Source organism: Pseudophryne corroboree, chromosome 12, assembly GCF_028390025.1.
Source record: "Pseudophryne corroboree isolate aPseCor3 chromosome 12, aPseCor3.hap2, whole genome shotgun sequence".
Lineage (NCBI taxonomy): Eukaryota > Metazoa > Chordata > Amphibia > Anura > Myobatrachidae > Pseudophryne > Pseudophryne corroboree.
In genome coordinates, this window is record NC_086455.1 from 38,064,950 (window position 1) to 38,078,469 (window position 13,520).

At 46.2% G+C, this 13,520-nt stretch overlaps 1 protein-coding gene across 2 annotated transcripts in view; it reads left to right on the forward strand.

Annotated features, from left to right (window-relative positions):
- EXD1 (exonuclease 3'-5' domain containing 1) overlaps positions 1 to 13,520 on the forward strand; it is a 97,767-nt gene that overhangs the window by 60,923 nt on the left and 23,324 nt on the right. For both annotated transcript variants that reach the window (XM_063947353.1, XM_063947352.1), the window contains 2 exons: positions 3,582 to 3,662; positions 12,637 to 12,780. In XM_063947353.1, coding sequence (XP_063803423.1) covers positions 3,582 to 3,662; positions 12,637 to 12,780 — 225 coding nt within the window. The remainder of the gene's footprint in view (positions 1 to 3,581; positions 3,663 to 12,636; positions 12,781 to 13,520) is intronic.

A 13,520-nucleotide genomic window follows, 5' to 3' on the forward strand; every position in this document is an offset into this window, starting at 1 on the left:
GATTTGCTTATGAGGGGTGAAACGTGTACCCATAGCGGTCCCACGTGTTTGATTATAGAATTTCCTGTTAAACCAAAAAAAGTTATTGTTCAATATGAATGATATGCCTTCTTTGACAAACTTTATTTTATTTTCTTCCATTCCACTTTTCCGGAGGAAAAATTCTACCGCTTCAATTCCCCTTTCATGTTGTATGATAGTATATAATGAACTGACGTCCGCTGTTACCAGCAGACAGACAGCAGAGGCAAAAGAGTGAAAGGAGGAAAGAAAAGAAAAGCCAAAGAACATTTAAAGGGGGTGGTAGAAAATACACTAGGAGACAATCCAGACATTAAAATATTCAACTTAAGTGAATATCCACTTAGTACAGATGAGACGTCAGTCCTAAAAAAAGGACTAAAATTCGCCCCAAAGAGTAAACTAAATTTGAGACATACATCGATATCCAAAAATATGTACGGAATCTGTCTCTCAAAAAGTATTTTGTGGGTCAGAAGGTAGACACTAGCAATAAACCTAATCTTTTCAAACCCAAATCCACATTTAATCCCATTTTTAGCAGAGGATGTCTGGTAGAACGTTTCAATAAAATGGTATGTGCAGATCTAGAAAAATTGTCTCACCGGGTGGATAAGAAACCGAACTTAACATCAAGAGAGAAATTAGCATTAGAAAAATTGGAAAAGAATTCAGATATCACCATTAAACCAGCTGATAAGGGGGGAGGAGTGGTTGTAATGGACACCACTAAATACAACAATGAGGTTTTAAGACAATTGAACGATCAGGAAACATGATGCCGGCTCTGCTGCTGGGCTCTGAGATGACAGCGCAGCAGCAGCATCCAGGACCCGCCGCTACCCGCACACTCCATCTGCGATGGCTCTCCACATGTCTTATTCGCTCCATAAGACGCACATACTTCCCCCCCACATTTTTGGGGAGAAAAAGTGCGTCTTATGGTCCGAAAAATATGGTATTCATTTCAAGATCACAAGAAAATGGAACAATCACAGAACAAGAAGCCAAATATATAATTAAAGAGAATCCAGTATTACCAATGATGTATATTTTACCTAAAGTCCATAAAAACATACACAATCCCCCCGGTCATCCAATTATATCGGGCACAGACTCTTTAACCTCTAACCTGTCGCATTTTCTGGACCATTTCCTACAGCCAGAAGTGAAAAAGCTGAAACCTTATGTAAAGGATACCATGGAAGTGATCCAGAAGTTACCGCTGGAATCTGTAGGGAATTATGGTGACCTCTAACTTGGGACCAGCTTTCTGTGCTGCTAGGATCCATAACTGTACTTTGCTCTCACAATGGAGAGCATGGTTCATGGGTAGGCCCAAGCCTCAGCGTTGTGTTGGTCCTGCTTTCATTATAGCTCTGCTTCAGATTGCTAACACCATGAGATGGCTGCTGGCACCACTGTTTGTCCCTGCTGCACTGGAGTTTAGGTTGTACGCATACCCGATGGTTGTGTACCTTTATGATGGTCACTGATCTGTGTCTGCATGGGTTCAGCACTGCGCGTGTGCAGATGTATGGATGCACTGGCAGTTGCAGTGTCCCCTAACCTGCGGCTTGATTGACATGATGCTGCAGTTTGGGGATGGTGGCAGCTATGGTGACCGTTTTACAAAACGGGGGGCTATCAGATGATCTGAAGCTGCGTGTTCGGGGTCAGAGAAGCTGGCAGGATGCTTCTATTTACACAAAATGCCTCCTGGGCATTATTATATTTTCATAACCTAGGGGCGTCCAAAGACACAGATGCTGTGTGATCTGCGTCCATCTCTGAATTTGTCCCTTAGTCTTTAGCATTAACACACAAAATCATAATTTAACATTAAGCCACCAGCATGGTTTTGGATTGTGGGTAGAAAACCAGAGTCCTCGGAGTCACCCCCCACGTAAACAAAGGCAGGACATACGTAGAAACTACACTCAATACGTCATGGACCCAGCTTAAGCACCAACTGTAATGTGCACTGTCCAGATATCAAATGTAAACTTACTTGCTTGATACAAGGATGAGAGTGGCCGGTGAGGCCAACTTAAATCTGGCTTTTCCGCCTACTAAGAAAATCTGGTCCTCAGTTGTGGGGGCCAAAGGTAATTACGGACCACAATAGTGGAGAGAAGGGGTTACACCAAAGTTTCCCAAGCTTTGCCATTACAGTCCAGAATTTAATGATATCAATGCTTAAGTCAGAAGGTTAAATCAAATTGACTGAGGTGCTAATTAAGTCACCTGTGCTCAAACACGAATATCCTGAAAACCTGGACTGTAATGATGGCGTTTTGGAAACTCTGGGTTACACAAATAGGTGCTCAGCTCCATTATTCTGTTACATATTAGTCTGACCTTTTTGACCTGTGGGAGCTCCACCAACACACAGATTCTGAAAAGGTAAATATATTCCCATATGCCTTAATTATTGTTGGTACTCCATTTGTTTTGTTTACTTGTTCACCACAATCCTGTGCAGCAGTAAAATCCTTTCTCCCAAAAATACACTTGTAAGATGGATCAGAGAAGACATCTCATAGACTTATTAAAGGAAAGGATGGGAGGTACCAGAGATATTGATGGCACAATTCCACAAGAGCATTGCTGACCTCCGGGGCTCACGGACACCAGCATCTTCAGAACTCTGCCCAGCAGCAGGATGGTCGTCTTCTTCCTTAAGGTAGGTACACACTGGCCAATATATCGGCCATTCTATTGAACGGCCGATATATCGCGGGTCTTTCGGCCAGTGTGTACGGGCGATATGTCTGTGAACAGACATATCGCGTCCCGCAGCACAGCCGACTGCCAATATATCTACCGATATATTGGCGCATCGCTGTGTGTGTAAGGACGACTAGCCGGCCGCCCGTACACAAGCTGTGGTAGCCGGCGGTGATTGACAGCTGAACTGGGCGGGCGTGTGTACACGCCCGCCCAGTTCATGACGTCAGTCCCCGACGGATCGGGCAGAGTGTATGCACAGTACACTGCCCGATCCGTCCATAGATATATCTGCCGATCAATTGAGCTGCAGATATATCTATCAGTGTGTACCCACCTTAACTCTTTACATGCTCAAGACTAATTTATTCTATGTGCTTATGGCCAGTTATTAACCAGAAATGCCCATCCGTCCGCAAGTGACCAGCAACAAGATGCGTACAAATGAGAAGTTGCAGTGTTGCCCATAGGAACCAATCACAATCTAGCTAAAGTTTCTCTAGTGCATTCTGAAAAATGATAGGGAGAATCTGGTTGGTTGCTATTTGCAACACCTACACTTGTCCTCTTAAGAAGGTTTGATAAACCTCCCCCATGGTTATATACACTGAGGCATATGGAATAGACTTTTTGGAAAATTTAGTATGATTTAAGATAAAGTAAACCAAAGCCAAGAGGATTAGGAACACCACAGCAAAGGGAATGTAAAATGTTTTAAGATAAATGTTCTATATTTTAATATGGGTTATGCATTAATACGGTGTGTCGACACAATATATGTTTACTGTAGATTAACAAGAACTAATTCATATTTTGGTTATATTTCTTAGGTGGTTCATGACTGTCGCTGGCTGGGGGAGGTCTTGTCCCACCAATATAGTGTGGTCCTTAGCAATGTATTTGATACACAGGTATGCCTACAGAATAATCATAGCCAGAATAAATATATTAAACCAGATGACTGAAGTACTTTTTCTGACAGTATATTCTTAAATACCCCCGACCCACCCTTCTTTTGTGAGCTGTCCCCTCTTTACTCACTATAATTGCTAGAAATCCTCGAGTTCTAAGATTAGCCTTTTATCGTCCAAGCATAGGAATTAAATGTGTACACATCTATTAATGTATGCCTTTTGTTGGTGTTGGAATGTACTCTATCTGTAGATGATGATACAATGAATAGGTTATGACTGTCTGGAAAGTCTACGTACATTTACCAGTTGTCGTTAAATGTCTACATAAATACTTAGGGCCTAATTCAGGTTGGATCGCAGTGTGTGATACAACCGCAAAAAATTAGAAAAAGATGCGGGCGCAGCGCCCGTTCCGCATTTTCTGCGGAGGGGCTCCAGAAAATGCGATTGCTTCTGCCTGTCAAATCAGGCAGAGGGGGGGCGTCAACGCTCTGTTTCCAGGGAGGAGATGGAGTGTTGCGGGGGTGGAGTCCGGCAAACGGGGGGCAGTGTGGCGCGTAGGGGGGTGTGATCGCGGCAGCTGTGTGGCGTTCACACGCAGCAGCCGTTATCGGAAATATGGCGGTGGGCCGGCAGTAGGCATCCTTAATTTCTCTAACGTCCTAGTGGATGCTGGGGACTCCGTCAGGACCATGGGGATTAGCGGCTCCGCAGGAGACAGGGCACAAAAATAAAGCTTTAGGATCAGGTGGTGTGCACTGGCTCCTCCCCCTATGACCCTCCTCCAAGCCTCAGTTAGGTTTTTGTGCCCGTCCGAGCAGGGTGCAATCTAGGTGGCTCTCCTAAAGAGCTGCTTAGAAAAAGTTTTTAGGTTTTTTATTTTCAGTGAGTCCTGCTGGCAACAGGCTCACTGCAACGAGGGACTTAGGGGAGAAGAAGTGACCTCACCTGCGTGCAGGATGGATTGGCTTCTTAGGCTACTGGACACCATTAGCTCCAGAGGGATCGAACACAGGCCCAGCCATGGAGTCCGGTCCCGGAGCCGCGCCGCCGACCCCCTTGCAGATGCCGAAAAGCGAAGAGGTCCAGAAACCGGCGGCAGAAGACTTTTCAGTCTTCATGAGGTAGCGCACAGCACTGCAGCTGTGCGCCATTGTTGTCACACACTTCACACCAGCGGTCACGGAGGGTGCAGGGGGCGCCCTGGGCAGCAATGAGAATACCTTGTTCTGGCTAAAAAATACATCACATATAGCCCTTGGGGCTATATGGATGTATTTAACCCCTGCCAGGTCTCACAAACTCCGGAGAAGAGCCCGCCGAAATAGGGGGCGGGGCCTATCTCCTCAGCACACAGCGCCATTTTCCTGCTCAGCTCCGCTGCGAGGAAGGCTCCCAGGACTCTCCCCTGCACTGCACTACAGAAACAGGGTAAAAAAGAGAGGGGGGGGCACTTTTTTTGGTGTTTTTGATATATATTAAGCTGCTATAAGGGAGACAACACTTCTATAGGGTTGTTCCTATATATTTATAGCGCTTGGGTGTGTGCTGGCAAACTCTCCCTCTGTCTCCCCAAAGGGCTAGTGGGGTCCTGTCTTCGATAAGAGCATTCCCTGTGTGTCTGCTGTGTGTCGGTACGTGTGTGTCGACATGTATGAGGACGATGTTGGTGTGGAGGCGGAGCAATTGCCGGTAATGGTGATGTCACCCCCTAGGGAGTCGACACCGGAATGGATGGCTTTATTTATGGAATACGTGATAATGTCAGCACATTACAAAAATCAGTTGACGACATGAGACGGCCGGAAAACCAGTTAGTACCTGTACAGGCGTCTCAGACACCGTCAGGGGCTGTAAAACGCCCTTTACCTCAGTCGGTCGACACAGACCCAGACACGGACACCGAATCTAGTGTCGACGGTGAAGAAACAAACGTATTTTCCAGTAGGGCCACACGTTATATGATCACGGCAATGAAGGAGACTTTACATATCTCTGATACTGCATGTACCACAAAAAGGGGTATTATGTGGGGTCTGAAAAAACTACCTGTAGTTTTTCCTGAATCAGACGAATTGAATGAAGTGTGTGATGAAGCGTGGGTTAACCCCGATAGAAAACTGCTAATTTCAAAGAAGTTATTGGCATTATATCCTTTCCCGCCAGAGGTTAGGGCGCGCTGGGAAACACCCCCTAGGGTGGATAAGGCGCTCACACGCTTATCAAAACAAGTGGCGTTACCGTCTCCTGAAACGGCCGCCCTCAAGGATCCAGCAGATAGGAGGCTGGAAACTACCCTGAAAAGTATATACACTCATACTGGTGTTATACTGCGACCAGCCATCGCCTCTGCATGGATGTGCAGTGCTGGGGTGGTTTGGTCGGATTCCCTGACTGAAAATATTGATACCCTGGATAGGGACAGTATTTTACTGACTATAGAGCATTTAAAGGATGCATTTCTATATATGCGAGATGCACAGAGGGATATTTGCACTCTGCCATCGAGAGTAAGTGCGATGTCCATATCTGCCAGAAGAAGTTTATGGACGCGACAATGGTCAGGTGATGCGGATTCCAAACGGCATATGGAAGTATTGCCGTATAAGGGGGAGGAATTATTTGGGGTCGGTCTATCGGATTTGGTGGCCACGGCAACAGCCGGGAAATCCACCTTTTTACCTCCGGTCCCCTCCCAACAGAAAAAGACACTGTCTTTTCAGCCGCAGTCCTTTCGTTCCTATAGGAACAAGCGGGCGAAAGGACAGTCATATTTGCCCCGAGGCAAAGGAAAGGGTAAGAGAGTGCACCAAGCAGCTTCTTCCCAGGAGCAGAAGCCCCCCCCGGCTTCTGCAAAGCCCTCAGCATGACGTTGGGGCTTTACAAGCGGACTCAGGGGCGGTGGGGGGTGTACTCAAGAATTTCAGCGCACAGTGGGCTCACTCACAGGTGGACCCCTGGATCCTGCAGATAATATCTCAGGGTTACAGGTTGGAATTCGAGAAGTCTCCCCCTCGCCGGTTCCTAAAGTCTGCTCTGCCAACGTCTCCCTCAGACAGGGCGACGGTATTGGAAGCCATTCACAAGCTGTATTCTCAGCAGGTGATAGTCAAGGTACCCCTCCTACAACAGGGAAAGGGGTATTATTCCACACTATTTGTGGTACCGAAGCCGGACGGCTCGGTAAGACCTATTCTAAATCTGAAATCTTTGAACCTGTACATACAAAAATTCAAGTTCAAGATGGAGTCACTCAGAGCAGTGATAGCGAATCTGGAAGAAGGGGACTTTATGGTGTCCCTGGACATCAAGGATGCTTACCTGCATGTCCCAATTTGCCCTTCACATCAAGGGTACCTCAGGTTCGTGGTGCAAAACTGTCATTATCAGTTTCAGACGCTGCCGTTTGGATTGTCCACGGCACCTCGGGTCTTTACCAAGGTAATGGCCGAAATGATGTTTCTTCTACGAAGAAAAGGCGTATTAATTATCCCTTACTTGGACGATCTCCTGATAAGGGCAAGGTCCAGGGAACAGCTGGGGGACGTAGTAGCACTAACCCAAATAGTGCTGCAACAGCACGGGTGGATTCTGAATTTTCCAAAATCTCAATTGACCCCGACGACACGTCTGCTGTTCCTGGGAATGATTCTGGACACGGTTCAGAAAAAGGTGTTTCTTCCGGAGGAGAAAGCCAAGGAGTTATCCGAACTTGTCAGGAACCTCCTAAAACCAGGGAAAGTGTCTGTGCATCAATGCACAAGAGTCCTGGGAAAGATGGTGGCTTCTTACGAAGCGATTCCATTCGGCAGATTCCACGCACGAACTTTTCAGTGGGATCTGCTGGACAAATGGTCCGGATCACATCTGCAGATGCATCAGCGGATAACCTTATCGCCACGGACAAGGGTGTCTCTGCTGTGGTGGTTGCAGAGTGCTCATCTGTTAGAGGGCCGCAGATTCGGCATACAGGACTGGGTCCTGGTGACCACGGATGCCAGTCTGAGAGGCTGGGGAGCGGTCACACAGGGAAGAAACTTCCAGGGAGTATGGTCAAACCTGGAGATGTCTCTTCACATAAATATACTGGAGCTAAGAGCGATTTACAATGCTCTAAGCCTGGCAAAACCCCTGCTTCAGGGTCAGCCGGTGTTGATCCAGTCGGACAACATCACGGCAGTCGCCCACGTAAACAGACAGGGCGGCACAAGAAGCAGGAGAGCAATGGCAGAAGCTGCAAGGATTCTTCGCTGGGCGGAAGATCATGTGATAGCACTGTCAGCAGTGTTCATTCCGGGAGTGGACAATTGGGAAGCAGACTTCCTCAGCAGACACGATCTACACCCGGGAGAGTGGGGACTTCATCCAGAAGTCTTCCACATGATTGTGAACCGTTGGGAAAAACCAAAGGTGGACATGATGGCGTCTCGCCTCAACAAAAAACTGGACAGGTATTGCGCCAGGTCAAGAGACCCTCAGGCAATAGCTGTGGACGCTCTGGTAACGCCGTGGGTGTTCCAGTCAGTGTATGTTTCCTCCTCTGCCTCTCATACCAAAAGTACTGAGAATTATACGGCAAAGGGGAGTAAGAACGATACTCGTGGCTCCGGATTGGCCAAGACTAACTTGGTACCCGGAACTTCAGGAGATGCTCACGGAAGATCCGTGGCCTCTACCTCTAAGACGGGACCTGCTTCAACAGGGACCGTGTCTATTCCAAGACTTACCGCGGCTGCGTTTGACGGCATGGCGGTTGAACGCCGAATTCTAAGGGAAAAAGGCATTCCGGAAGAGGTCATTCCTACACTGGTAAAAGCTAGGAAGGAGGTGACTGCACAACATTATCACCGCATTTGGAGAAAATATGTTGCGTGGTGTGAGGCCAGGAAGGCCCCCACGGAGGAATTTCAATTGGGTCGATTCCTACATTTCCTGCAAACAGGATTGTCTATGGGCCTCAAGTTGGGGTCCATTAAGGTTCAAATTTCGGCCCTGTCGATTTTCTTCCAGAAAGAATTGGCTTCAGTTCCTGAAGTCCAGACTTTTGTAAAAGGAGTACTACATATACAGCCCCCGGTTGTGCCCCCAGTGGCTCCGTGGGACCTTAATGTAGTTTTGGATTTTCTCAAATCCCATTGGTTTGAGCCACTCAAATCGGCGGATTTGAAATATCTTACATGGAAAGTAACCATGCTACTGGCCCTGGCTTCAGCCAGGAGAGTGTCAGAATTGGCGGCTTTATCGTATAAAAGCCCATATCTGATTTTCCATTCGGACAGGGCAGAACTGCGGACGCGTCCTCATTTTCTGCCTAAGGTGGTGTCAGCGTTTCACCTGAACCAGCCTATTGTGGTGCCTGCGGCTACTAGCGATTTGGAGGATTCCAAGTTGCTGGACGTTGTCAGGGCATTGAAAATATATATTTCAAGGACAGCTGGAGTCAGAAAATCTGACTCGCTGTTTATACTGTATGCACCCAACAAGCTGGGTGCTCCTGCTTCTAAGCAGACGATTGCTCGTTGGATTTGTAGCACAATTCAACTTGCACATTCTGTGGCAGGCCTGCCACAGCCTAAATCTGTCAAGGCCCATTCCACAAGGAAGGTGGGCTTATCCTGGGCGGCTGCCCGAGGGGTCTCGGCATTACAACTCTGCCGAGCAGCTACGTGGTCGGGGGAGAACACGTTTGTAAAATTCTACAAATTTGATACTCTGGCTAAAGAGGACCTGGAGTTCTCTCATTCGGTGCTGCAGAGTCATCCGCACTCTCCCGCCCGTTTGGGAGCTTTGGTATAATCCCCATGGTCCTGACGGAGTCCCCAGCATCCACTAGGACGTTAGAGAAAATAAGATTTTACTTACCGATAAATCTATTTCTCGTAGTCCGTAGTGGATGCTGGGCGCCCATCCCAAGTGCGGATTGTCTGCAATACTTGTACATAGTTATTGTTACAAAAAAATCGGGTTGTTATTGTTGTGAGCCGTCTGTTCAGAGGCTCCTACGTTATCATACTGTTAACTGGGTTCAGATCACAAGTTGTACGGTGTGATTGGTGTGGCTGGTATGAGTCTTACCCGGGATTCAAAATCCTTCCTTATTGTGTACGGTCGTCCGGGCACAGTATCCTAACTGAGGCTTGGAGGAGGGTCATAGGGGGAGGAGCCAGTGCACACCACCTGATCCTAAAGCTTTATTTTTGTGCCCTGTCTCCTGCGGAGCCGCTAATCCCCATGGTCCTGACGGAGTCCCCAGCATCCACTACGGACTACGAGAAATAGATTTATCGGTAAGTAAAATCTTATTTTCTGCTAACAAACAGAAATTGCAATGCGATCACAATTTCTGCTTGTTGAAGGGGGAAGGGGGCGGCGGTCAGCATGTGATGGGCGGCCACCAGCATGCGAACAGAAGGATTGCAAATTCTGCTAATTAGCAGAATTTGCAATCCTTATTGAATTGGGCCCATAGCGCATACAGGATGAGTGAAGAGAGTTGGAGAATTATTACAATTAATTTTCTTTCCACTAAATACTTCATCATACTTATAATGGTTTATAGTCTGCTCAGTAGAGAGAGGAAAAGACTCGCTCCCAGAAGGTAACATGTCTTCTTCCTTTTGGTGGTGTTCAGAATCTTGCCAAGCGGTCCTAAAAAAACCTAAACTAGTCAGACGGGTTGGAATCTCCAGCTGTCATGGCATACAGTATTTCAAATGAATAAAAAACAATAGTAGTCATTTTTACATTTCCTTCATAGCAGATACGAAGCGTACCCAAGCAGTATGCAAAAGAAGAGGGTGGGTTAGGTATAATCAACAGTAAAATTGTAGAGAAATTGCAAGCTAAGAATGTGTCACAGATCCTCTTCTAAGAAATGTCTATGTCTAGCTGCTCTCATTAACTTGTGACGAGCAGCACTCTCTTGAGCCTGCGTGACATATGTGTAACACATGGTTAATTTAAAAAAAAATAACAAACAAAAAAAAACGGGTCTATCTAAAAATTATTACGCTCTGCCCGGTAACTCACACCTTTACTAATCCGTGGTGGCTGAACCTGAGAATGAAGTTTTTTCAGAAGCTACAGATGGAGCCTCCATTATTTTTGCTCCGTATGTGACTGGGCACGCCCACCTGGGCGCACCTAGTCACTGTGTCTCTGTCTGGACGGGCGGGTGCGCACGGACGGAGATGCTCCCCATTCGCTTGAATGGAGAGCGTCTCCGTCCGGGCTGGCGCGCGCCCAGACAGAGAGGCTTACAAATAAAAACCTGTAGTAGCATTAATTAGCTGAATCCTCAGGCAAATAGCTCAGATAAGAATCACATAGAACCAGCTTATGAAATGAAGTTTTAATATGATAAAACATGGTTACCGTTCCAATCGTAGTCCACGTGGATTGTTAAGTATGAAAAAATCCCAAAAATGTGAAAAACTCATGTCGACCTTTTGACCTGTCGACCTAGTACATGTCGACCTAATGACTATGTCTACCTATTGACCATGTCGACCTAATGCATGTCCACCTTCAGTGGTCGGCCTAATGACTGTCGACCTAATGACCGTATCCCGTTTGCCGGGACAGGCAAGAAGCGTGGCGCAATTCCCAAGGTCAGATCTGCTCCCAAAGAATTGGACACTTCTGTACATGTCTCGTGTCTGTGTATCCATACCTCAGGGCCGAATTAAGGGAGGGGCGACCGGGGCAGCTGTCCCAGTCGCCCACACACGTTGCGTTGTTGAATCGGAGCAGTCTCCCTCCGGCGACTCAGCTGTTTATTAACAGCGGCTACCGAGGAGCTCCTCCATGCGTAGGCAGTCTCGGAATTGTGAGGGGAAATGCCGCGATAGTGTCTGTGTGCTCTGACGCGCTGTCCCTACTGCTGCCCCCACCCTCATTAATCTTTCCCTACCCTGCCTTAGGCTGCAAATTAGCCAAAACTCGCCTCAGAAACCACAACTATTTGTAATGTGGAGGTGAGCGTTCTGTCACTGATGGAAGAGTGGTGCGACCCTTCCAGGCTAGCAACATAAAAGTTAGGGGTTTCCTGTTTTTTTGTTTTTTTTCAATTGAGAATTTCTTTATTAAACTTTTCTTTGTATATATAGATACAAATTCACACCTTCACATGCTTTATACCATATAAATAATCATTCGATATGTGATACAATGTGATACACATATATAGCAACCCCCCCCCCCCAAAAAAAAAAAAACCCCAAAAAATTCCTCCTTCGCTCCTCCTCTTCTCCAGACATTTTTCTCTCTCCTAATTTCCCATACTTTCCTGCATCCTACATTTGCCTTTTTTAGCTCCATTGGGCATCCTCTCTTATGTTATCAGTGGTAGACCTTAATTTGAGCGGTGTATTTTTACCAATTGTACTTTATATACATCTTTATTCCCCTTACCTGTTCTCCCCCCCACACCCCCTTTCCCTTTTTTTTCTTTTTTTAAAAAATGTATTATTTTTTTCCCCTTTCCGTATTTTTTCATCCTCGTTAAGAGATTAAAAAAAAAAAAAAATAGTAAACAATTACATCTGGTCTCTCCAGATATATATATATATATATATATATATATATATATATATATATATATCATAAAATATATAGCTCTTTAAATAGTGTCCCTATGTATCAGAGAATAACTCTACCCTATCCCAATATGTGACTGCTGAACATTTAGTATCAATCACTCTGCGTTATATTGTAGTTATAAATTAGTTTTGCCTTTTCTTTTTCATATCCTTCTCGTGCATTTCATAGTGAATTAACCTTACATTCCTTTTATGTCCTGCATGTGCGCAGTTTCCCCACCATCGGGAAACTGCAGTAAGGGTTGCATAAGCGATCCTTACTGAATTAGGCTCATTGTCATACTATGATGATGTTGTTGCAATATTAAATGTAACGGAATAACATCTTTTATTTGTGTTCATGTAATGTCAAAAATGTACTTTTAAAATAGGTTGGAGATGTATACCTATTCTTTATGGAAACTGGTGGCTTCCTTCCTAATCGTACATGTTCAGTTAAGGAATGTTTGACTCGACATCTCAACATGCCATCCTCACAAATATCCTTCCTGACTTACAAGCAAACTTTAATAAAGGTGAGCTTTATTTTCTGAAGATGCTTTAGCAACAGTAGACTTGTGACTCTCTCAAATAAGAACTGCCCCAGAGTTCTATGCTAGTACTTGTGTATCCTAATTAATTAGATTGACGTGAAAGATGCATAGTGGCATATTCAATTGGGGGGTGAAATATAGTTAAACCCAGAAGAAGAGAAAATGAGCGGCAGTGAGAAATCACTGACTTTTTTTCCCCCCTCTTACGTCCTAGAGGATTTTGATACTGTGCCCAGAGGAGACTGGGTGCATTACAGGGGAGCTCTCCTGAGTTCACTGAAAGAAAGTATTTTGTTAGGTTTTTTTATTTTCAGGGAGCCCTGCTGGCAACAGGCTCCCTGCATCGTGGGACTGAGGAGAGAGAAGCAGACATACTTAAATGCTAGGCTCTGCTTCTTAGGCTACTGGACACCATTAGCTCCAGAGGGAGTCGGAACGCAGGTCTCTCCTTGCAGTTCGTCCCAGAGCCGCGCCGCCGTCCTCCTCACAGAGCCGGAAATAGAAGCCGGGTGAGTATAAGAAGAAAGAAGACTTCAAAGGCGGCAGAAGACTTCAGATCTTCACTGAGGTAACGCGCAGTGGTAACGCGCAGCGGTAACGCTGCGCGCCATTGCTCCCACACAGCACATACACGGCAGGCACAGTAAGGGTGCAGGGAGCACGGAGCAGGGGGGGCGCCCTGGGCAGCAATTAAGCCTCTTCTCTGGCATTAGTGTGTATAT